The sequence below is a fragment of the Carcharhinus amblyrhynchos genome, chromosome 10 (assembly GCF_965287045.1).
Source record: "Carcharhinus amblyrhynchos chromosome 10, sCarAmb.v2.hapA, whole genome shotgun sequence".
Taxonomy (NCBI): Eukaryota; Metazoa; Chordata; class Chondrichthyes; order Carcharhiniformes; family Carcharhinidae; genus Carcharhinus; species Carcharhinus amblyrhynchos.
The window spans coordinates 54,407,215-54,433,640 of NC_137333.1; the positions used below are offsets into that span (position 1 = coordinate 54,407,215).

The 26,426-nt window shown below is 39.9% G+C and overlaps 1 protein-coding gene across 1 annotated transcript in view; it reads left to right on the forward strand.

Annotated features, from left to right (window-relative positions):
* Nucleotides 1–24,250, forward strand: part of prcp (prolylcarboxypeptidase (angiotensinase C)) — a 33,565-nt gene extending 9,315 nt beyond the window's left edge. Inside the window, exons 3-9 of the mRNA XM_080197085.1 lie at nt 2,478–2,579; nt 6,477–6,658; nt 8,423–8,580; nt 17,621–17,790; nt 18,815–18,979; nt 21,629–21,816; nt 23,385–24,250. Coding sequence (XP_080053211.1) covers nt 2,478–2,579; nt 6,477–6,658; nt 8,423–8,580; nt 17,621–17,790; nt 18,815–18,979; nt 21,629–21,816; nt 23,385–23,598 — 1,179 coding nt within the window. The 3' untranslated portion in view covers nt 23,599–24,250. The remainder of the gene's footprint in view (nt 1–2,477; nt 2,580–6,476; nt 6,659–8,422; nt 8,581–17,620; nt 17,791–18,814; nt 18,980–21,628; nt 21,817–23,384) is intronic.
* The last annotated feature ends 2,176 nt before the right edge of the window (nt 24,251–26,426 follow it).

Sequence of the window (26,426 nt, forward strand, 5' to 3'; positions counted from 1 at the left end):
GCTTTTGTGTATGCAAAATGATGCTGTGAATAGATTTTATCACTCTGAAAGAATTTGCAGATCATAGAATGTTAATCATTTGAATATAATAACACACTGGGAAGGTGACAGTAGCTTCCAAAGTATTTTAATATAGAATTCAGAGCTAATTTACTATTAAGCTGTGTTAACAAAAACACTCAACTTTATACTGTTGAGCATTCTAAACTTTTATTTTTAAAAAGGTTAAAATGTTTTTTTTAAAAAAAAACCATTGACACAATAATTGAATTGTTTGTGTGAAGGAACCTTCTTAGAATATTAAATTATCCATGTTTGCTTGTGAAATTGCTGAACTAAGCTGTGATTTCTCTTTTTTTTCCTGCTTTCAGTTTTTAGTTTCCTGCAATTGTTCTCCTCTGCTTCCTCCTAGGCTTTTACTTCCTCATCTGGATTTTAACCTTCCTTTCTTATGTTATCCATCTGGTTTTCTAGTTGCTCTACTTTGTGTTTTCGCTGTTGCTTTTGTTATATTTGATCAGTTTTTTTTGCTTTCCTTGTTAATTTCTCAATGGCCAGAAAGATCGCAGATGTGTAATGGCATAGTGCAAAGTTAAGGGTGAGCAGAAAAAGGATTAAGCTTTGCTTAAAAGTTTTCCATATTGCCCCTGATCCCAGTTGGCAATCAATTCCAGCAGCAACATTAAGAATCTGTGCTGTGTTTCTAAATTGCAAATTTTCAACTCTAATTAGAAATCCAAAGCAATCTTTTCCTGCTTTTTGTCTGTTGCATATTCCTGTCACTTTTCTGTCTTCTAAATCTAACCAATATGACTTATGAGATGTAATGCAATATTAATTTTCAGTTTCATGTTAGCACTCCTGTCAAGTATTGCCATTCGCTTTCCTTTCTCCTTCTCCAGATAAGCTTTGTAAGTTTATTTTCCACTCCTCTCATGTCATTAGCCAAACTTCTGGTTATTCCTTTGAAGTTTATTTTCTCCCTACTTCTCAGCACTTCCAATTCACCCATTCTGTTCCTTGTATTCATATAATCCTTATTTCATCCTAATTAACTTTTCTTTAGCTAGTGGTCATTTGCATGCTCCTTTCCCACCTTAAATTTAGTGTCAACCTGATTTCTGCATAGTTTCTTCATTCTCTGCACAATTAGGATTTACAATGAAATCCAAAAGTTACTGTTTCTTAAAGATTTTTGTGACTGTTTGGTGCCATTTTAGTTGGATGAGCTATCCCATTTCATTTTATACAGTGCCTTTTTTTTTTTGAACAGTTTTCCTCCTGCTATTGCTGCATGTCTTAGTTGATGGGTGTTAGGTTTTTTATGGTTTTGAGTGTATGCTTTATACTGAAAATTACCATAGTGATAAGCAGCTTTCTTAAAGACCCTGCCTGTAAAAATGTTGGTTTTTGAAACATGTATGTAGTTTTCAGCTTAGTTAGTTTTAAATGTTGCAACACCACATTTTTGGACAATAAGCATATCTTCAGGTTTCTGTATTGATCCATTAAGTCAGTTATTCATTTTCAGGGAGAAGTGGGGATTAACCTTGTGTTTCTATTCCTCCATGACCTTGTTCTTTATTCTTTCTAGTCTGATTCAGTTTTGTGATCAGCCCTCGTGTTGTCTCTTTTTCTCAGATTCCAGTCTTATACACTTAGACCTATTCCCCTCACCATCTTCCACCCATATTGATTGATAGCTATGCCTTCACTAGATCCCACACTCTGGAATTCTTTCCCACCCTTCAACTTCTCTCTCTCTTCCTTTAAGTCTCCATAAACCCACTCATTTGGCTAAGATTTTGGTAATGCCTCTTAACCTCTCCTCCTTTGGCTGGTGTCTGTTTTCCTTGAGCCTTGGTGAATAACTGTGGGATGTTTCTCTGTGTTAACTGTCCATTATAATGCATTTTGTTGTTCTTCTATTGAAATGGGAGTATCCCCTCATAGATGTGTGTGGAGCTTTAACCTATTTGTACGGAACTAATATTTACCAAGTCAGACAGCTAGGGGAACAAAGCCTTGGCAAACCCATTGCTGAAATTGGGTATTGGAATCTTGTTCTGGGTTTTCCTTGTCATGAGTATAAATATCAGAGGAAGCTAAAAATAAAGTTGGATGATGTTGGAAATACACAACTTTTTATTTATCTATTATTTTTATTTTTGCCCATTTTCCTTCTTACTTTCCTTTATTTATTCTTGTTGCTTGACATAATTTTAATGCATTCTCTTGTCTTGCTTTTCCTTTCATGTTTCTAATTTATTTGTGTTATTCATTTGACCAGCATTTTCAGTTAAATGTGTTTTTGTTGTCTTTGCTGCCTTCCGTGGCTAAAGATCTCAACCCACCTCACCCCCTTCTAACCCCCACAAACCCAAACCTTCTGAAAACTAAAGTGAATGGCATATCTTAGCGCTGTCTTTTTCTTATCAGTGTAAAATCATAGGTTTTTAATGTATAATTTTTTTCAGGGCTTTATGTGGGATGTAGCTAAGGAACTGGAAGCCATGTTGGTGTTTGCTGAACACCGTTATTATGGAGAGTCTATGCCTTTTGGGAAAAAATCATTCGGAGTAAGTTTGGAAACATATTACAAAATTTTTTGTCTGATCTATTTCGGAGACAAATGTTTTGCTATCTCCAATACTGTGCTAGATGTCTTCTGTTCTTGTTACAAACCTAACTACAATAAATCATCCTAGAATACAAAAGCAGGAATGTACTTCTGAGGCTATATAAAGCTCTGGTCTGACCCTATTTGGAATATTGTGAACTGTTTGGGGCCCCATTTCAAAGGAAGGATGTGCTGACCTTGGAAAGGGTGCAGAGGAGTTCACAAGAATGATCCCTGGAATTAAGGGCTTGTCGTATGAGGAACGGTTGAGGACTCTGGGTCTGTACTCGTTGGGATTTAAAGGATGAGGGGGAATCTTACTGAAACTTGCAGGATACTGCAAGGCCTGGATAGAGTGGACATGGAGAGGATGTTTCCACTCTAGTAGAAAAACTAGAACCAGAGGGCACAACCTTAGGCTAAAGAGATGAATCTTTAAAATAGAGATGAGGAATTTCTTCAGCCAGAGAGTGGTGAATCTGTGGAACTCTTTGCCACAGAAGGCTGTGGAGGCCAGGTCATCTATTGTCTTTAAAATAGAGATAGGTAGGATTCTTGATTAATAAGGGGATAATGGATTATGGGGAAAAGGCAGGAGAATGGGGGTGAGAATGATATCAGCCATGATTGAATGGCGGAGCAGACTCAATGGATCAAGTAGCTTAATTCTGCTCCTATAGTCTTATTCTGTGTCATGGCAGTAGAGATTTAGTGTTGCCCTCTATAGCAGTACTATTGTAACACACAATTTATTCCATTAAATTAATAGTGTAGTGAAATTTTTTGATAAGGAAATTCAAGCCTAGTATTTCAATTAGTCTTATTTTGATATGAACTGGAGTAATGCATTTAAAATAAATTAGGAATACTACTGGTTTCCATTAGCTTTATTTTTCTCATCCACAGCTCTTAGCAAATTCTTTTCTGCTGCTTTTAAATTTTGGGCTTACACAAAAACCTTGTTGCTTCCAGTTACAAGTCCAAAGTCTTTCCGCTTCTCCAAGTGGAATTGCTTGGCTCTGTGAGTAAGACACATAGGTAAACTACAGACAAAAGGATAGGTTATGGAGAACTATCTCTATGACAACAGAGCATATCTAGGATGTTCCAAACAGAAATTTACATTAATTAGTTGTTAGCTTTCAAAACTAAATCTTGATTATGAGGCCCACATAAATGTGGGAGTTAAGGACCCTCTTTTCCAGATTTGCAGGTTTCACCAAGAAACTCTCTTATTTGCAAACTGCTTTTAGCTTCTTTTCATCTGGCAACTATGTTCAGAATTTAATTTTTTTGAGTTAGGTGTAGATCCCCTGGCTCTACCACAAGCTCAGAGATGGGTCATCCATCATTTTAAATTTTCTTCCTTCTACCTCATTAATTGAACCATATGTATGGTGTTCTGGCAACCTATGAATTTCAGCATTTTAATTAACTTACCTGTTCAAATTTAATCTTTCCAAAGCCAAAAATGACCTTTGAAATATTAATATGAACTAGATTGTTATGCCAATTCTTTAGTTATAATTCACTTGGATCTCTGCCAAGTACATTAAGTCCAAGTTAGTTATTTGATCAGCACCTGTTTTTCTTTTGCTTTAACATTTTTAAAAAGTCAACAAGATAATGGACGATGGAATAAAAAGATATTTAAAGATATCCAGATAGGAAAGGGAGAGATGTTGGCATTGATGCCTAGCAATATAAAAAAAAGTGCATAAAATATGGGAAAATGTTTGTTCTGTTTCTAATTCTGGTTTATAATGTAAATTTTAGCCATGCTGTATGCCTTTTATATTTGGCTCAGCAATCAGTCTTTGTGCTTGTAAGGAAGGATACAGCAACTCCAAAATAGTTTGTCAGGAAGCACTGAAAGCTAAACTAGGCGTATGAAAAGGAACAAGGAAGGTAATTCTGTGGGTGATGGCCTGTTTATGCTGACAAATGTGAGTTGTATGTGCAGAAAGTGCAACTGCTCCTACAACTATAAACCTGAATTAACTATGTTTGAATTGATTCAATGAAACCCACCAGAAGAGATATGTAGAGTGGGACAGGTTTCACTGCCAAATTCCCACAGCCTTAAAAAGAGTTTCTTACTACTTCTGCTCTAAAGGCAGTAAATTTTAAAATAACATAGAAGTGAATGAAATGAGAGGGGAACGTGAAAGAGAGCAGCAAATATGGGAGATAGGAATCCAGAAATGCAGTCAAACAAATGTTTGTGATTTTAGTTTTGATTTTGAAACTTCATGTGCTGCAGTGAGGTAGTAGATTAAGTGGTGAAAAACATGATGCAAGAGCACTGTGGAGATGAGCAGCCATGGATGTGTTTCTTATCCTTTTTAACTCATCTTCAAGTACAATTTAATGAAACAATTGGTGGTAATTGATGAGCTTGGGTTAGAGCTCTTTGGTCCTATATAAGAAGTACATGACTAAGGAAGTGAATCCATAAATCACAGGCCATGACAACAACTTGCAGAGTAGTCTGGAAGCAGCAGAAAATGATCGTCAGAATTAGCATGCAAAAGTACTTTTTCACCCCGGTTTATTTAATCAGACAAATGCTGTTTTTACCACACTTGTTAACTTTCTGACCTTAAGCAGTAAGTATTGGGTTGTATTTCTTGTTTTCAAAGAACAAACCTTTTGTTCAAAGCAATTTTCAGAGGATGACAGTAAAATAGTTGCACCGATAGAACCAGTATTTTAATTCTTTCACCAGTTAATGGCTTTGACATATTTAATGTTTATTGTCACATGTATTTTGAAATGGCTATCGGTAACATTAGAACTACACCGTGATCCCCATCCTACTTACAAAGTTGTGCTTTGTTCTTATGCTAAAACCCGGTCTGCAGGTGCAGCAGGTGATCAAGAAGGCGAATGGAATGTTGGCTTTTATAGCGAGGGGGATAGAATATAAAAGCAGGGAGGTCTTGCTGCAACTGTACAGAGTACTGTGAGGCCGCAGCTGGAGTACTGTGTGCAGTTTTGGTCGCCGCACTTGCGGAAGGATATATTGGCCTTGGAGGGAGTGCAGAGAAGGTTCACTAGGCTGATACCGGAGATGAGGGGATTAGCCTATGAAGAGAGATTGAATAGACTGGGTCTGTACTCGTTGGAGTTTAGAAGGATGAGGGGGGGATCTTATAGAGACATATAAGATAATGAAGGGGATAGATAGGGTAGAGGTAGAGAAATTCTTTCCGCTTAGAAAGGATAGCAGGACTAGAGGGCACAGCCTCAAGATAAGGGGGGTGCAGTTTAGGTCAGAGTTGAGGAGGAACTTCTTCGCTCAAAGGGTGGTAAATCTCTGGAATTCTCTGCCCGTTGAAGTGGTGGAGGCTACCTCGCTGAATATATTTAAGTCACGGGTAAATAGGTTCCTGATGGACAGGGGAATTAAGGGTTATGGGGAGAAAGCAAGAAAGTGGAGTTGATCCACTTCAGATCAGCCGTGATCTTATTGAATGGCAGGGCAGGCTCGAGGGGCTAGGTGGCCTACTCCTATTTCTTATGTTCTTATGCTAATTCTTGCGCTGTCTTGTCCCTGGGATCCATACCATTTGTATAGCATGAACAGCACAAAATCACAATGATTTTCCAAGTCACTGGCAAGCGATTGTTGCATTTCAGCTATCTTCCCAAATTAGTTGCTGTGTGCATGATGCTAATTCTGAGCTCATTTTGTGTTGATTCCATAACAGTTCTCTTCTTTATCTTGTTTAACAATTTTTAAAAATGACTTGTTCACATGGTCATATCTTGAAATATGTGCAGGTTATTAATCAATATTATATTACTTTCACTTATTACTTGGAATTACATTTTAGGAATGTTTCTCTTTTAGAATCTTAAGAACTTGAATTACTTCACGTCTGAGCAGGCTATGGCTGATTTTGCAGTTCTTATTAGTAGCCTCAAACAGACCATCCCTGGAGCAAAGACTAGTCCTGTTATTGCTATTGGTGGCTCCTATGGAGGAATGTTAGCAGCCTGGTTTAGGATGAAGTATCCAAACATTGTTGTTGGGTGAGTGTTAGTTTGGGAGATAAGGAAAAATATCTTTTTTTTGAACAATTGAGTACAATTTAAAATGCTGTGGAATTATGAACTGTTTTTGAATATACCATTTTAGAAGTAAAATAAATGACTTTGACTTTGTATTCAGTTTGGTTTTTAAATAATTTTCTTTTAATGCATATATTCCATTTTAAAGCAATGAATCTGTTTAATAAGATATAATTCTATGATAGGTCACTGTGGTAAAAATATTAGAAATTGTGTTTATACACAGACACAAGGAAAGTAACAGCTATGCTCTGCCACTTCGTTTGGCTCGCATCTAACCATTGCTGCCCCTTGTAATGCCTTTGCCCTTATATTGTGGCCTGTTGTCCTCCTGTCTTCTGGGCCTTTTCCTTTTTTAAATTATTACTCTCAGGTTAGTTTCTTCTTGTGTGAGGTGGTGGTTGGGGGAAGTATATTTGTCGGGTGGGGGGTGGTGTGTGAAGAGAGGTGTTAACTGGGACCCCAGGAGGAAGAGGGTATTGGGTGCATGGATTCTGCTGTATTTTTGAGTGGGAGGGGAGGCAGTTGCTGAGATGGTGTGGGTCAGGATAAAGGAACTATTAGGTTGGGACTTTTGTTGTGTTTCCGGGGCTGGGGTGAATGTCAGTGGTAGATCTGTACAGCTCCTTCTCAAATATTTGTCTAATTCTCTTTCTTACAATTGTTATTCTACAAATAAAACTTTGAATCGCAATGGTTATTTATATAAATGTTGTGCAGTGTGTAACCTAACTCAAATTTTAATTGAAAATGTTGTGACCATCTAGATGGGTGCTTGCATATGTAATCTGATTTTTAAAAAAATATGAAATTGTTTATTGACTCTACAGAAATCTGTGCGATCTAGATGCTTTACATTAGCAAATTTTAAGTCTGGCTGAAAATACAGTTTCCGTAATTTTGTGCTTGCGTTCACCGTGAGTGCAAACGACAACGTCTGTGGAAATATTGCCAGACTTGGGAAAACAAAAATCTCACTGGCAAGATCTCGTTTTCCTATTCTCCTCACCCTCCCACTGGTGACCTAAAGAGGTTCCTGCCCAGGAAGTTGGAACCTTATTTCAGTAAATGTAAATATAATTAGCTGGCTTCCCTGCCATATTGTGCCATCACATTTGGAATTCCTTCTAGTTGGCAAGATTTACACTGCCTTCCAAAAGCAGGAACCAGCTGAAGGGAATCCCCTGGGGGCAGTAGATTCCCATTTTGTGTGTGTCTGGGTGGGGGGGGCAGGTGTCTTTTTTTTCTCTTGGAGATCGGAAGGGTGACCCAATCTTAAGATTCCCAACTGCTGGTTTTCTCTGGCCCCACCTCACCAGTGTGATGGCATACACCATGCCTCAGTTTTTCTCTGGACAGGGTGCTGGATTATCTGGAGAGAAAACCCAGTTGTGCAGCCTGTGAGTTACCATACCAGTTGTCTTGTCTAAAATCAGCACTCAGTGCACAGAATGGAAAATTCCACCTAGTCTATTTGTGGACCTTTTTTGTAATTCTTTTCAACATTTTTTCTAATATTGAAATCTAGGCAAAGAACAAGTGTTTTTTCTCTGTAATTAGTTTGGCCTGAAAATTGTGCTGTATGATTATTGCTGTAAACATGATGATATAAAATTGTTCCTACTATTTTAATGCTGGTATTAAAATAAATTCATTGTCAAAATAATGGACAATTTGTACCCAATCATTTAAAGTATTATTAAGCTCTTTGTGTTTGTGTTGTAGCGCTCTTGCTGCTTCTGCTCCCATCTGGCTGTTTGGAAATTTGACCGCATGTGGAGACTTCTACGCTGTTGTAACCAATGACTTCTTGAAGAGTGGGCAAGGCTGTGCTGACAGCATCAGGAATTCATGGGATGCAATAAATAAGCTGTCATCCACAGGTGCCAAAGTCTGGGATTTGATGATTGTTGCAGTTTTTATTTATTATTAGTTTGAAAATTTCACGTTAGATTAAAATAACTTGGGGAGCCGAAGAATTTCTGCATTATATGTGTTGGTGTATATAATGGCTCTGCATATCCATTTAACTTGCTGAAAAAAGGTGGAAAAGAAGAATTCTATAGATGTTGCGCAATGTATGCTCCTGGAATTAGAGAAAATATCCTTTATTCACATACATGTTCCCCTGCAAAAATACACCAATTAGTAGCCATAAATTTTGATTATAAATGTACTATTGTTTCTTGGCATGGCATTATGTTTTTGCACATTCCTTTTAGGAATTTGAATTAGCCTAATTCCTGCCTAATGTAGTCTTACAAATGTAGACATTATGGGTGGAATTTTTTCAAAAAAATCTAAGTGACGAACGGGTGAGAACCTTTTCAGCAAGGTAGGTAATGGTATTTTATGGCACTCTGCACTACAGAGGCTAGAATGTGAATCTTGCCAGTAAGGAAGTGGGCAGACTCTCAGCTCACCGGTGAAGCCAGCTGCTGAGCGCTAGGTGTGCCATTGCATAGGTGTCCTGATTCCCAAGTATATTTTGCACACAGTATACTGTGATCTGTCACTCTTTCCACTGTGGCCAATTGAACCCTCAACCTCGATTGCTAGCTGCTGCAGTGACTTCCAGCCTGCTGCTCCACCATCCAATATAGTCACTTAAATATCTGTGTTCCCTTCACTATCCATGTGAACCCCTACTGATGGAAATGTGGATTCCTGAGCAGTGACTCCAAAGGACAGGAGCCTTTTCTGATGTGAGAGATCTTCTGCTATCCCCCTCGCCTTTATCGCGAGGGGGATAGAATATAAAAGCAGGGAGGTATTGCTGCAACTGTACAAGGCACTGGTGAGGCTGCAACTGGAGTACTGTGTGCAGTTTTGGTCCCCTTATTTGTGGAAGGATATATTGGCCTTGAAGGGAGTACAGAGAAGGTTCACCAGGCTGATACCAGAGATGAGGGGGTTAGCTTATGAGGGGAGATTAAATAGATTGGGCCTGTACTTGTTGGCGTTTAGAAGGCTGAGGGGGGGATCTTAGAGACTTACAAGATAATAAAGGGGCCAGATAGGATAGAGGTAGAGAGATTCTTTCTGCTTAGAAAGGAAAACTGAACTAGAGGGCACAGCCTCAATAAGGGAGGAGGGCAGTTTAGAACGGAGTTGAGGAAGAACTTTCACTCAAAGGGTGGTGAATCTCTGGAATTCTCTGCCCATTGAAGTGGTGGAGGCTACCTCCTTGAACATATTTAAGTCATGGGTCGATAGATTTCTGATAGACAAGGGAACTAAGGGTTATGGGGAGAAAATGGAACTGATCCACTTCAGGTCAGCCATGATCTCATTGAATGGTGGGGCAGGCTGGAAGGGCTAGATGGCCTACTCCTGCTCCTATTTCTTATGTTCTTATGAAGGGTGCCATGTTTCAGACTCTAGTGTTAAAAAAAAACCAGGCAGCTCCCATATGAAGGCAGGGAGATTCCCAGATGGACATTTCTTCAAAGAAATATGTTTGTTGCTTGATGACCTGTAGAGCATACATATTTGCTCCATGAAGCAGCATATTCCTTTTGTGAACAGTGATGAAGCAAGCTACCTGAAAGTCTGCTCAATGCCCAAGAACTCCAAATTAAAATGTGGGCCCAGCAATATAACCACCTCACCTGGTAGTTCTTAGATATCTTTTCTTGCCACTCCAGGAGCCTTTTGGCCTTTTAGCACCAGGGTCAGAGACCGTGAAAGGGGGCTTTCCTCTCCCCCACCACTGTCCAGTGATCCAGCATGTGGGCTCTTTCTAACTGAATCCCCAACAGGTTAAGCATGCCCTGGAGATATCAGCAGGTGGCTGGGTAGGCTCAGCCTTAGAACATAGAACATAACAGCACAGTACAGGCCCTTTGGCCCTCAATGTGCTGAGCTATGTTCAATCCCAAGATCAGTCTATCCCCACCCTATAATTCTGGGGTGCTCCATGTGCCTGTCCAATAACCGCTTGAAAGTTCCTAAAGTGTCTGACTCCACTATCACAGCAGGCAGTCTATTTCCACACCCCAACCGCTCTCTGGGTGAAGAATCTACCTTGGACATCCCTCCTATACCTCCCACCATGAACCTTATAGTTATGCCCCCTAGTAATGGCTACATCCACCTGAGGAAATAGTCTCTGCACGTCCGCTCTATCAATCCCTCTCATCATCTTATAAACCTGTAAGTCGCCTCTCATCCTCCTCCGCTCCAAAGAGAAAAGCCAGAGCTCCCTCAACCTTTCCTTGTAAGACCTACACTCCAAATCAGGCAGCACCCTGGTAAATCTCCTCTGCGCTCTCTCCAATGCTTCCACCAGAACTGAACACAATATTCCAAATGTGGTCTCACCAACGTCTGGTATAGTTGTGGCATAACCACACGGCTCTTAAACTCAAACCCCTTGTTAATAAATGTTAACATACTATAAACCTTATTCACAGCTCTATCCACTTGAGTGGCAACCTTTAGAGATCTGTGGATGTGAACCCCAAGATCTCTTTGTTCTTCCACATTCCTTAGAACCCTGCCGTTGACCCTGTAATCCGCATTCAAGTTTGTCCTACCAAAATGAATCACCTCACACTTATCAGGGTTAAATTCCATCTGCCACTTTTTGGCCCAGCTCTACATCCTATCAATGTCTTTTTTGCAGCCTGCAAGAGCCCGCCACCTCATCCACTACTCCACCAATCTTGGTGTCTTCAGCAAATTTACTAACCCACCCTTCAGCCCCTTCTTCCAAGTCATTGATTAAAAAATCACAAAAAGCAGAGGACCCAGCACTGATCCCTGTGGTACACTGCTAGTAACTGGCCTCCAGTCTGAAAATTTTCCCTCCACCACCCTCCATCTTCTATGATACAGCCAGTTACTTATCCAATTGGCCAAATTTCCTTCTATCCCACACCTCCTTATCTTCATGACCCTACCATGGGGAACCTTATTAAATGCCTTACTAAAATCCATGTATACGACATCTACTGCTCGTCCACACACTTACTTACCTCCTCAAAGAATTCAATCAAATTTGTGAGGCAGGACTTACCCCTCACGAAACTGTGCTGACTATCCTGGATTAAACTGAATCTTTTCAAATGGTCACAAATCCTATCTCTCAGGACCCTTTCCATTAACTTACCAACCACCAAAGTAAGACTAACTGGCCTATAATTACCAGGGTCATTCCTATTTCCTTTCTTGAAAAGAGGAACAACATTTGCCACTCTCCAGTCCTCTGGCACTATCCCTGTGGACAGTGAGGACCCAAAGGTCAAAGCTAAAGGCTCCGCAATCTCATCACTTGCCTCCCAAAGTATCCTCGGATGTATCCCATCTGGCCCAGGGGACTTATCCACCCTTAGGTTTTTCAAAATTGCTAATACATCTTCCCTCAGAACAATTACCTCCTCCATCCTATCAGCCTGTATCATGCACTCCTCCTCAAAAACTTGGCCCTTCTCTTTAGTGAACACTGAAGAAAAGTATTCATTCAACGCCTCACCTATTTCTTCTGACTCCATACACAAGTTCCCACTGCTATCCTTGACTGGCCCTAATCTCACCCTGGTCATTCTTTTATTTCTCACATAAGAGTAAAAAGCCTTGGGGGTTTGGCCTTCATAGCGAGGGGGATTGAATATAAAAGTAGGGAGGTCTTGCTGCAGCTGTATAGGGCATTGGTGAGGCCGCAGCTGGAGTACTGTGTGCAGTTTTGGGCGCCGCACCTGCGCAAGGATATTTTGGCCTTGGAGGGAGTGCAGAGGAGGTTTACTAGGCTGATACCGGAGTTGAGGGGGTTGAGCTATGAGGAGAGGCTGAATAAACTAGGCTTGTACTCGTTAGAGTTTAGAAGAATGAGGGGAGATCTCATTGAGACGTATAAGATGATGAATGGGATGGATAGGATAGAGGTGGAAAGACTCTTCCCGCTCAAAAAAGACAGTAGGACTAGGGGGCACAGCCTCAAGATAAAGGGGGGGCGGTTTAGAACGGAGTTGAGGAGGAACTTCTTCACTCAAAGGGTGGTGAATATCTGGAATTCTCTGCCCGTTGAAGTGGTGGCGGCTGCCTCGCTAAATATTTTTAAGACGCGGGTTGATGGGTTTTTGATAAGAGAGGGGATTAAGGGTTATGGGGAGAGGGCGGGAAAGTGGAACTGAGCCACGACAGATCAGCCATGATCTTATTGAATGGCGGGGCAGGCTCGAAGGGCCAGATGGCCTACTCCTGCTCCTATTTCTTATGTTCTTATGTTTTCTTTTATCCGACCCGCCGAGGACTTCTCATGCCCCCTCCTAGCTCTCCTAAGCCCTTTCTTTAACTTATTCCTAGCTACCTTGTAACACTCAAGTGACCCAACTGAACCTTGTTTTTTCATCCTTACATACGCTTCCTTTTTCCTCTTGACAAGACATTCGACCTCCTTTGTGAACCATGGTTCCCTCACTTGGCCACTTCCTCTGTCTGCTAGGGACATATCTATCAAGGACACGTCGTATTTGTTCCTTGAAAAAGCTCCACTTTTTGTTTGTGCTCATACCTGCCAGTTTCTGCTCCCATCTTATGCTCCCTAATTCTTGCCTAATCGCATCATAATTACCCCTGCCCCAATTATAAACCTTGCCCTGTCGTGTGACCCTATCCCTCTCCATTGCAATAATGAATGACACCGAATTGTAGTCACTATCTCCAAAGTGCTCTCCTACAAACAAATCTAACACTTGGCCCGGTTCATTACCCAGTACCAAGTCCCATGTGGCCCCACCTCTTGTTGGCTTATCCACACATTGTGTCAGGAAACTCTCCTACAAAAAGTGTCCCATCTGAACTATTCAATCTATAAAGGTTCCAATCAATATTTGAAAAATTAAAGTCACCCATGATAACAACCGTGTGACCTCCACACCTATCCATAATCTGCTTTGCCATTTCCTCCTCTACATTTTCTATTACCATTTGGGGGCCTATAGAAAACTCCTAACAACATGACCGATCCTTTCCTATTTCTAACTTCAGCTCATATTACCTCAGTAGGCAGATCGCCCTCAATGCCTTTCAGCAGCCGTTAAACTACCCTTGATTAACAATGCTACTCCTCCACCTCTTTTACTGCCTTCCCTCTCTTACTGAAACACCTATACCCCAGAACTGCCAACAACCATTCTTGTCCCTGTTCTAACCATTGTCTCTGTAATGGCCACAACATCATAGTCCCAAGTACCAATCCATGCTCCAAGTTCACCTACCTTATTCCTGATGCTCCTTGCATTGAAGTAGATTTGCTTCAATCCACCATCCTGCCTGCCTGCAAACTCCTGCGACTTTGGTCCCTTCCTCAGTACCTCGCGATCCTCAACACCTGGCTTTTGGACTACACCTCATTTTCCCAACCCCCTGACAAATTAGTTTACACCTCCCGAAAAGCAGATGCAAATTTCCCTCTCAGGATATTAGTGCCCCTCTGGTTCAGGTGCAAACTGTCCTGTTTGTACAGGTCCCACCTTCCCCAGAATGTGCTCCAATTATCCAAGTAAATGAAACCCCCTCTCCTACACCATCCCTGCAGCCACATGTTAATCTGCGCACTCTCCCTGTTCCTCGACTCACTAGCACGTGGCACCAGCGACAAACCAGAGATGACAACATGCTTTGTCCTAGCTTTCAGCTTCCAGCCTAGCTCTCTAAATTCCAGTTTTAACTGACCATCCCTCTTTCTACTTACATCGTTGGTATCAATGTGCACCATGACCTGCAACTGATCCTCCTCTCCCTTAAGGATCTTGAAAACACGGTCTGAGACATCACAGACTCTTGCACCCAGGAGGCAGCATACCATCCTTGAGTCTCTTTTGCTGCTGCAGAACCTCCTATCTGTCCCTCTAACCATTGCATCCCCAATTACTATTGCTCTCCTGTTCTCCTCCCTTGCCTTCTGAGGCACAGGGACAGACTCAGTGCTCAAAGTCTGGTCACTCTGGCTTACCACTTGATAGGTCACCCCCTCAACAGAATCTAACACAGAATACTTGTTGCTGAGGGGAACAACTACAGGGGGTTCCCAGCACTGGCTGCTTCCTCTCAGCCGCTCACACTGTCACCCATCTATTATCATTTTTTTGGAGTCTCCAAATCCCAGAAGTTCTTATCTATGATCACCTCTGCCTCCCAAATGATGCAAAGTTCATCCAACTCCAGCTTCAGTTCCCTCACACAGTTTTTAAGGAGCTGGAGGTGGGTGCACTTCCCACAGGTGAATTCAGCAGGGACACTAACAGCATCCCTCCCCTCAAACACCCTGTAGGAGGAACGTTGCACTGCTTTCACTGCCATTCCCTCTAGATAAAAAAGAAAGATCTTGCCTGATTTTCCTCACCCCCTTAGCTTAGAGGAATAAATGAAAAAAAGCTTACCTGCTCTCACTCCGAGCCTTTTTTTAGGTTAGAGGAGAGGGGAGTGAGGGAGACTGTAGAAGTCTAGAGTCTCAGGTTTCCTCTCCATTCAAATTTATTGGGGGGGAAAAAACCCTTCCCTGGGGTCACTGGGGCCCACTTCTGGTTGTACACTCCCAGCTTAGGAAAAAAAACCCTCTGAAAAAAGTAAGGTACAAATCTCCCTTACCTTCAAGCTCTCTGCACTGAGTCTCCACTCCAACTGCCCCTCTGGAAACGATAAGCCTTATCTGCCTTCCCTATCTCAGCCTTCAGGACAGCTGACACAGTGATGAATGACTGAATTATAACAATGGGAACCCCTGTCCCTCCCTTCGGCAAGGCTTCCCTCTCACCCTTGGGAGATGCAAGCTGGACCATAGAATCAACTCATCCTCCTGTTGGTGGTGTTGGGAGGAGGGAAGCAACAGGAGCGAAGGAAAGCAGCCCTTCTCTAGACTTTCCTCTTTTTTTTTTGTGATGTTGTGCTGCCTCCTTTTACAAGAGCAATGTGGAGGGAAGGCGATCTTTGTGTCTATCAAGAATACGTGCTGTACCCCCCCCAGCCTGACCGTGAGATGTGAAAGTTCAACAAAGTGGACATAACAGTCACACGTATGGCCATATGTAGTTAGCGGATCACACGGGCCTGGGATCAAACACACAGGATTATTGATTCCTGAGCCAGAATAGCTGGGAAGAATGTGTAAGCAGCGGAAGCTGAATATGTGGCTGGGATCATTAAACTGAGTGTGACAGTCAGATGGAGCATTTGGATAACATGAATGACAGTAGCTGCAATGTGTAGATGGTAAGGTGTACTATATTGAGTGAATTAAGAGGTTTATGATATGCTGGGTTGGAGATGACCTGTAAAGTTCCATTCAGAGAACTTGAACATAAGCACAAGATCATTGGACTTGTTGCGCTGTTGCCAGGTCCTTTAGGAATTAACCTTCTGGCTATCTACTTCCAATTTTTCTGAGGTTTTCCTGGCTACCTCAGAACCATGGCTTCACTCTATGACTAAGATCTCCCGTCTAGGAATCCTTTCTTCACCCTGATGTTCCATTTTCCTTTTTCAAATTGCAGCAACAAAATTCAGGAAGTCTCCTGTGATTCAGTGAAGTTTTTCTTAAAAAGGGAAAGAAATTTAAGAACAAAAAGGCTGATTGCACCATGTGCAATTAGTACATGTTGCCTGACCCCATTCTAAATGCTCAGGCATCTAACAGCTTGGCCCTCAGGACAGTGTGGTACTCTGGTAAATAAGGAGACAGTACCAAATTTGCATACAATCTACCTAATGGCAATTGACATGGATGTTTGAGATTTGCAAACCCTATGCTCTTAATGGTAGGGACAAATTTCTGGCCCCATATTCCACTGTAATTTTAGAAACCTCTTAAGGTTTCTGTCCAAACTGGCCCTTGGACCTTATTTTTAAAAATTACGATAATCAACACTGAAATCACAAAATACTCTTCAGTTTCTATTCTCCCTAGTTTTAAGTAACGGACTCAGGTCTGGTGTCACAAAATCCAGATGGACCCAACAACTGGCTGCACTCTAAGCTGGCACCCTGGGTAGCAATTTGAATAAATCCCTTTTTATTTTAGATACTATATGCTAGGCATAGGACCCAAAATCCATAAAATCCCCAAATCTGGCACAAATAAGACACCACTGTAGTTGTATTTAAATCATACAAATGTTTTCTTTCCACCTGAAGCTAATTTACAATTGTTTTTGAATTTCCTGTCAAACTTTTCAGAGTGGACTGCAGAATTTAAGTCGCACTGCTTCATGGGTCAGATATTCAGAGTGCTCAGTTGCACATGCAGCAGTTTGGATAGCTCTGCCTAGAATTCTGTTTAATTAACCATTATTACTACTTGTTTTTAAGTTTGCATGTCAAGCATTAAAATTTATAAGATCTTCAGCATTATTTATTGGTCATGGGCTTTGGTTTTAATCCATTTTATCCATAACTTTGTACATGTGACATGGTATGTACTTCCTTCCAATGTGAAGATATTGTAGTAGGTAAAATGACAGTATGACATTCAGCTGTTGCGTTATGACAAGAGATAAAGTCAGATTTAAGGCACAACACAGATGGTTTCCAAATTAAAATATAATTCCCTAGAGAACCTACACATAAAGTTGCAGATTCTCTAGGGAATTATATTTTAATTTGGAAACCATCTGTTTTATGCCTTAAATCTGACTTTCTGCTGTTGCATTATGATGAGAGATAATGTAATTTATGCTGCCAATCATTGTCAGCACCAAGTAAACATATTTACCCAGCTGTTGACTTTTTTTTGCTGTCTAATCTTGCTCTACTGTTACTGCCAATTTTCATCTGTAATAATTGCTAAACTATTGTCAGGTTGGCTAAAACCAACTCTGTTTATCTTACTTTATGATTTCTCAGTGTAGCTATTGATATCTCTACATTAATGTAATATTTAAATACTTTTTGACATCTTGATTCCTTTTTTATTCCCATTTTTAGCGGAAGGTTTAACCTTTCTTTCCCATGCGTTCCATCTCTGCTCACCATTACAAGCATCCAATGTGGCATCCTTCAAATCATGGCTGAGTGACACTTGGGTTAATTTGGCTATGGTGGACTACCCCTATGAGGCTGATTTTTTACAACCTCTTCCTGCCTGGCCTGTTAAGGTAATTAACATATACAACTATTTTAAACTGACTATTTTGCAAATATGCAAGAGAGGACATGGAAACAGAAGAAAGATTCCAGTATAGTAAGGGAATGTTTAATTCTGAAATCTGAGCATTTTGTTTATACCTTGCTCTGACTGGTGAAGCGCTATCATAAGCAGATTTAGATTGCAGAAATCATTCTGGCCAAACGTGAACCTGATCTGATGACTTCTGAGAACAGATGAGATCAGGAATATCCAGTATTCTAACTCTAGCTGACTAGGATTTCCAACCAAGGTCTGTTGGTAAAGAGCAGAGAAATGGAAGTGGGAATAAATAACACTTATGGCACAATGAACTGAATCCCATTCTAAGCTGAAATGGTTTTGATTCTTCAACTATTGGATATCTTTTTTTGACTTTATATTCCTGAAGCTTGTATAAACTCATAGTATTATCTTTAAGATTAATAGTGTGTTCCTTGAGCTTATTGAGAGCATGCTGTAAACTATTTTTATACTACTAACTTGTATAAGAATAGACAATGGAATGCATTTGGTGTAATTGTATTTGCTAAAACTCAGTTTTAACACTAATATTGGCTTAATACAAAAAATTATAATTTCTAAATATTTTGTCATCCTAAAATTAGTTGCATACATATAAGGCTAGCAGTGGACAAAAAGTGTATTTCTTTGTGGTTAATAAAGTTATTAACAGAGTTGTTTAAGTACATTCTTGGAGCAGTTGGGATTGCTGTGACCTGCCAAGGTGTCTCAAAGTGTTATGTGCAAACTACAGAAGAGAGAATAAAATCCTACATATTAGAGAACTAATGTAAAATAATCCATCAACTTGCAACTCAGTGGAGATGCATGCGAGGGTGAGGAGAAGTTAAAGTGGACGCATTTTAAAGTTTTTCTGTGCAGATAACTGTACTTCATGAACCTTATCCATCTAATCGACTTGCAGGTTTTATTAAAATCTGATCAATCTATCTTCGACATGTTAATCTATTTTAAAAATGATTTATTTTCAGGCTGTTTGCACCTTTCTTAAGGATCCTTTACTACCCGCAGAGTCCCTACTGAAAAACATCTTTCAGGCTGTGAATGTATATTTTAACTACACAGGCAATGCAGAATGTCTGAATATATCGCAGACTGCAACTTCCAGTCTTGATGATCAAGGCTGGTATTACCAGGTGAATGCTGTTACATGTGGAACACTTGTGTGTTGGTGATGTATGTGTACTTCAATAAGGTCAATTTTTTTGGGCAGTGACAGCAGATCATAGCATATAGTGCTAGGAGCTTAGTGTAATATTGGTTTTGCACTTCCTTACATGACCTTTCTGTTAAGCATTTAGTTTTGAGTCCCCCTACACAAGACATACAAGCAAGACTGAATTATTCTTCCAATTTGAATCAAATGGGAAAAATAAGTGGTTGGAGAAAATTCATTAACCTAAAAAGATACCTAGGTTTACCTTGCTTTATATCCCTTCCTCCTCATCCCACCACGTTTGTAGCATGCAGATATGTGCTCAGTATTACATTCATCACAGTGCACTTTTTGATGTCCTTTTGAGGTAGTTTGGTCAGGCAAAGCTGAAGATGCAATATGCTCAGAGTGAGAGAGAATTTAGAGTTAAATGCCCTTTGTATGTATTTGAATATTCAGCAGTTTTAGGCCAATGACAAATGAAGGCTGGTTAGTGAATGAACCCTTACCAATGTCACTCCCATCTTGAAACAAATATCAAATAAACCTGCAATGTCTAAGACAATTTTTTTTCATGAGAATTGCCTCTTTGAAATTAACTTATTTTATAAAACAGTTCATAAATTTATTCCATGGGCTAGAATATACAGCGTAGGAGCAGGGATAGATCATATACTTTACTTGTGTTGGATTGCTCTTTATGCCCAAAGTATGATGTTCCTGAATGAATGTGGATGTTTCTACTATTTTTAGATTTGCTCTACTTTCTGACGAGTTTTATTAAGTTTTTAAACAGAAGTTAATTTTATAATCTAACAACTGAATTAACACAAAAGTTATTATAGTTTTGACGCAATCTTGAAGAACTGCTTGTGGAGTTTGCATGTTCTTCCTGTGGATTTTTTCCAGTTGTTCTGGTTTCAAATCACACTCCAAAGATGTGTAGGTTAGGTGGATTGGCAATGCTAAATTGGCCCCTAGTGTCCCAAGATATATAGGTTAGGGGGATTAGTGGGTAAAATATATGGGGTTATGGGAGTTGGTGCAGACTCAATGGACTGAATGGAGGCCTTCTGCACAGTAGGAATTCTAAGCTTGTGAGGATCAGAATTGGATATAAGTAAGTATATTCAGGGAAGTAAGGATGGAAATCGGAGGCACTGACTGTAATCTTTCAATTTTCCTTAAATGCAAGGATGGTGCCAAACACTGGATAGTTGCAATTATTACACCCCTGTTCAAAAACAGGGGCATAATTGTAATCCAAAAACTACAGGACAGTCAGCCAGAAAATGTTAAACAATGATCCTGGATGAAGTTAACAGTCACTTGAACAAGTGTGGAGTAATGAAAGAAAACCTGCATGTAGTTGTTAAAGACACATTGTTTTTAACTAACATTGAATTTTTTGTTCAAATAACAGAAGTGAAGGTAATTCGGTTGATCTGGTAAAGTCCCACATAATAGACTCACCAACAAAGCCCACAAAATAAAAAAGATAATGACTGCATGGATACAAAATTGATTGAGTGAAGGAAAACAAAATGTAGCAGTGAATGTTTGGTTTTTTTTTTAGAGAAAGTTATGTCATGGGGTTCCTCAGGGATCAGTATTCACTTGGATCGCTGCTTTCCTTGATATATATTAATGATATAGACTTGGGTGTATAGCGTACAGCATCAACATTTTAATGTGATATAAAAGTTGGAAGTCTTGTGAACTGTGGGGAGGATGGTGATAGTATTCAAGAAGACATGGATAAATTGGTGGAATGGGCTGATTTATGGCAGATTAAATTTAATGCAGAGAAGTGAAAAGTAATGCATTTTCATAGGAAGAACCAGGAGAGGTAACATAAAGTAAATGATATAATTCTAAAAGGAGCCTAGCAATGGAGAGACGGGTTGGGTTGGGGGATTAGTAAACGTGCACAAATGTATGAAGGTGGCAGGGTAGGTTGAGAAAGTAGTTAAAAAGGTATGTGTACTCCTGAGCTTGTAAACAGGCGCACATTACAAAAAGAGCAAAGTTATCATGAATCCTTGTAAAACAGTAGTTTGATTTCAACTGGAGAATTGTGTTCATTTCTGGGCATCTTTTCATAAGGGTGTGAAGGCTTTAGAAATGGCGAAGAAGAGATTTGAGAATTGTCTGGATGTAATGAACTTCAGTTATGTGGGTAGATTGAAGAATCTGGAGGAGTTCTCCTTGGCGAAATGATTGAAAAGAGGTTTGATAGAGATGCTCGAAGTCATGAGTAGATAGAGAAACTGTTCCCATTGTAATAAAAATTTAACTTAATAAAATCCTCCAACTGTCAGGTATTAATTTTCTTCCAGTATACCATGTAAGCATATATTTATGACTGAGTAAAAGATCTGAGTTTGCCATATTCTTAAGTTCGTAGCAGCACATGATACCTACAGGGTTTTGTTTTTCATTTTAACAGGTTAACTTGCTTACAATGCGTGGGTGGGAGGGGGAGCATTTTTGAAAAAAGCTCTTTTCCCAAAAGGATTTCACCATTCTCCACCTCTTGGATGTCTGATTTTTAATGTAAGTGTAATTTAAGCAAGGCTGTTTAAATACATTGGTCACAGTTATATTTTCACCAATTTTTTGTTCTCAGACTTGTACAGAAATGGTGATGCCTATATGTTCAGATGGTGTCAAAGACATGTTTGAACCGATGCCGTGGGACTTGCAGTTATTTTCTGATAATTGCAAGAAAGACTGGGGTTTACGTCCCAGACCTGATTGGATCACTACGGTCTATGGTGGGAAAAGTATCAGTTCACACAGCAATATTATCTTCAGGTATGTTTTTAATTTCAAGTGTCACCTCAGTCAGATTGTATATTTTTAAATAAAAAAGTTGCAGGTTTACAGGAAAGAAATGCATCTTATTACAGTTATGTTGATGCTGCTGATGCTTGGAGAAAATCTCTAGGTAGAGAGAACGTGCAGTGGTTTAGCAGGGGACATTGGACACTATCCTTTCTTAATGGCAACCAGAGATTTGGATGAATAAGTAGTGAAAAGATCTTTGTTTAATTTGATCTTCTATCCTGATTACTGATCAGCTATTTTATGATTAATTGGAATATTTTAATTGAATATTCACAATTGAATTAAAAGCAGATGTTCGAAGAAGTAAATTATTAGGTATTCATGTTGGAAGCTTTACTAGAGTGTTCATCTTTCTCACCCTGTCTCAGTATTAAGCATTATAAATGAATAATGGATTTCCAAAGAGTTTGGAAGACCAGTTTGTGGATTTGATGAGCTTAAAGATTAATTTTCCTGTAGACTTCTTGAGCTTTGTGAAACAGCTAAGCTGTTGAGACCTTTATCTCTGTCTCCTAGTAATGGCAACATATATTATGATCCCTCACATCGGAAAACAGACTACTTTTATTTGTGGTCAAATTGAATAAGCGAAGATGTTCAGTGTAATGATAAATTTCATTTTTAAGAACAGAAGAAGTAGGTGTAGACCATTCAGCCCCTCCAGGCCTGCTCTGCCTGAATTTCACTCTCCTGTTTGTACCCCCATAACTGTTGACTGTGTCTAACTCATTTAATCCCTGCAGCGCAGAAGAGGTCATTCGGTCTATCGAGTCTGCACCAATTCTGACAGAGCATCTTACCCAGGCCCTTACCCTGACGTATCCCTACGATATATTTAACATGGTTAATCCTTTCTGCCTATACTTCTTGGGACACTGAAGGGCAATTCACCATGTCCAATCCATCTAAGCTGTACGTCTATATAAATGACATATGCAACACTTTTGGGTCAATAATTCTATGCATCACCTGTCATTAGTATTTGAATGTGTTTTTCCATGTTTACTGGGTCGATAAATCACTTGATGCATGGGTTATTGTTTCCGTCTTTCAATTTATGAAGTACTTTTTGGATAGTTTCCTCCAGCAAACAGCAAAAGTTATGCATCCACAGGGAAATTAAGTAAAGAATTTGTTAACAGTAGCAGTTTTCAGTCTAGAGTTTTGGTGTCTAAGCTTTAGCATACAAGTAACTAAGAGAGTCTGTGTCACAGATCCCTTGGTATCTGCCTTTAATTGCAGCAAATTTATGGCAGTGAGTAGGAGGGTCAGGTAGGGAATCATTGAAGCAGGAAGGTTAGTGAGTGGGAGGGTAGGCAGGGAGGCAGCAAGTGTTGGTTTGTTTTTAGAAAAAGGCTCAGTAACCGTGCTAGAACAGAAATGGCAATGTTGATATTGGGGAATGCTCCTAATTAAACAGTGGTGTTAAAATGGCAGCCCACTATTATAACACACTAGTGGGGCTGCCAGTGCTTTATTCTATATAATGACATTTAAGCTTTATTTTAACTGCATGTACTGTTTGATTTTCATAGCAATGGTGGTCTGGATCCCTGGGCAAGTGGAGGGGTGACTAAATCGATCTCTGACACATTGATTGCCATAATTATTCCTGAAGGAGCTCATCATTTAGATCTGCGCTCTAGAAATGATAAGGACCCTATCTCTGTACAAAAAGCACGAGCTCTGGAAGTTGAATACATCAAAAAGTGGATTCAAGAGGCGAAAAATGAATCAATGCCATTTTAAGATGAAGTGTGTAATTCTTTTAATCATTTAAGCTATATTCTATTTGGGATGTAGTTCCTGAATGTGCTTTTTTTTAACTTGCTTTGCTGGGTATTCCTTTCACAGTATAACTTGCTTTGTCTAACTTGCAACATCTGATGTCTTAATGTTACCCAGAAGAGAAATTTTGCATTTAAGGAAGTCTATAATTGGTGATGTGGGTCAGGCTATTTAATTACCAACAGAAGATTTTTTTAACGTATTGAATCTTATAATCCAAATCACACATTGTTAATTTGATCTCTGTGTACTAATTTGTTCCATAACTTTGATTAGGTTATTAACTTGTGATATTGTATGTTAAGTCACATCTCTGAATTGTGGTTTGCTGGTCAGACCATTAGATTCCAATATTAGTTATGTTTACTAGATTTGTGAATAATTTCAGACCTTTGTAACAGAAAGCGATGATGAGTTCACTCACTCCATGTTTGCACATTTTAAAAATGCGCTGGACTTATAGACAAAAACCCACTTGCTTTTCTTTATTCCCTTTCTCTTCCGTTCTACATCTTGCTGTTACATTTATCCACTGCTTAAAAGATCTTAAAGGTTATATTTCTGCTGTTCTTTCTGTATTTTCTTTAAATAAACCACGTGCATAAAGCATGAAGGTCAGTTTATCTTGTATTTAAAGGAAATTTTAGAAAACTTATTATACTCATTCTTTCATGATATGTGGAGGTCGTTGACAAGACCAGCATTTATTGAAGACCAAGGGGTTTGCTTTCAGAGGGCAGTTAAGATTCAACCATGTTGCTTTGGATCTGGAGTCATGTGAGCCAGACCCGGTGAAGATCTCCTTCCCTAAAGGACACTAGTGACATTAGGGTTCTTATGGCAATCATTGATAGTATCATGGTCATCATCATTGATGCTAACCTTCAATTCCAAATTTTATGAATTGGATTTAAGTTCCACCAGTTACCTTGGTGGGATTTGAACCCATGACCCAAAATTATTAGCCTGGGCCTCTGGATTACAAGTCCACTGGCATCATGTGCTGTTACTCCTGTCTCCCTCCTGATAGAACAGTTGGATTTTGACACCTCCAGTTTTATTTTCCTTTCTTTGCTGATGGTACTGACTATTCTAGAAGATGGTTTAATTTGTGCCCAAGTGGTCATTCTTCATGCCTTTGCTTAGACGGTGAATGCTAACGGACTGTTCAACCACAATTATGCTTTCTCTTTTTTTTTAAATTCCGCTCGAGAGTCGGTGAAAATACTCTTGAGTTTGGCTGAATGGACTCATCCCGCACTGAAGCAAGTCTATGATTCAAACAATCTTTGTGCACTATTATAGCTTCCTTTCCTCTAGCTGAAGTCACCTCTTTTTACTAAATATTTTAATGCATTTTATTCTGTTCAATGTTTCCTAAAATGTTATGGCTAATTATGATTTAATCCTTGTTTTTATTGGTTGAAGTCAATTTTCTGTCATATTTACAATATCATGTTTTATTCCAACTGGTACCATTGATTTCCTGACTTGTAATCACTGCAAATCCAAGCCACTTATTTTTCAGTACCTTTTTTTCCATTTTTTTTTCTTGTCCTCTCACCTTACCTATAGTCTGTTCTTTAGTGTCTTCTCCCTCACCCAAACTCTCAATCTAGACAGCTTTGGCAATAAATGTGTATATTTAGCTCCTCCCATATACTGCAAGATTTATTTGCCTTGCCTGACTTAATATTCTAAATGTTCCCCCACAGCTTGATTTACCAGTGCCAATGCTTTTGCAAGAAGGGTGTGTTTTAGGTAAATTCCAAATCCGATCATTCACTAGAAACTTCCTGATGCACCAAAATTCATCTAATGGCAGTTTCTCTAGCCCTTCCCTTCGGTGGGATTTTCTGGTTGCATTGAAGGCGATGCCCTGTGGTGGGGTGGGCAAATCATGCAAAACAACATAGAATTCAACAGGACCAGAAAATCTTGCTGGGGGCCAATGGTGAGCTGCCTCCACTGCAGGCAAACGTGCCATAGCATGCAGAAAATCTCGATCAATGTCCTAAAAATCTGAAACACTTTTTATCCTTTGTTTTTGATGCATGCTTTTTGGTGGAGTGCATTGAGAGCTCAGGGAGGTCGAAAATCATAGTTATCATGGATATCATAGAATGTATAGTGTAAAGGAGCCATTTGGCCCATCAAGCCTGCACTGATGACAATCCCATCTAGGTCTTGTCCTTTCCGCATAACACCATGTATTTACCCTCCTAATCCCCCTGCCATTAAGGGGTAATTTGTCATGATCAATCAACCTAACCCGCACGTCTTTGGACTGTGGGAGGAAACCGTAGCACCCAGAGGAAACCCACACTGACACAGGGCGAATGTGCAAACTCCACACAGTCAGTCACCTGAGGCCCTAATTGAACTGGTACCTGGTTCTGTAAGGCAGCAGTGCTAGCCAATGTGCTGCCCATTACTGTACCACATGCACCAAAATGAGTGGCACTCCCTACAAACTCAATCTGAGAGCCATAAAGAAATTATTCCTGATTATCATTGGGGAAACTTGCTCCAAGGCTTCCAGCTCCTCAGGAGACATTTAATTGATGCACTCAATGCAGCAAGGTGGAAACCCTGTCTCAAAGAGCTGTCGGCTAATCAGAATGCTATTACCAGCAACTTCTCCAGGAACAATGGCTACTGCCCGTAAACTACTTTGGGTCTTCACCAGGGTTCAGCGTGGAGAAAGGTAAGTGACGATGAGGTGGGGGTTGCAATCAGGATCACCAGCAAGAGGGAGGGAAGGGACCTGCAAGGGTGGTGGGTGTGGA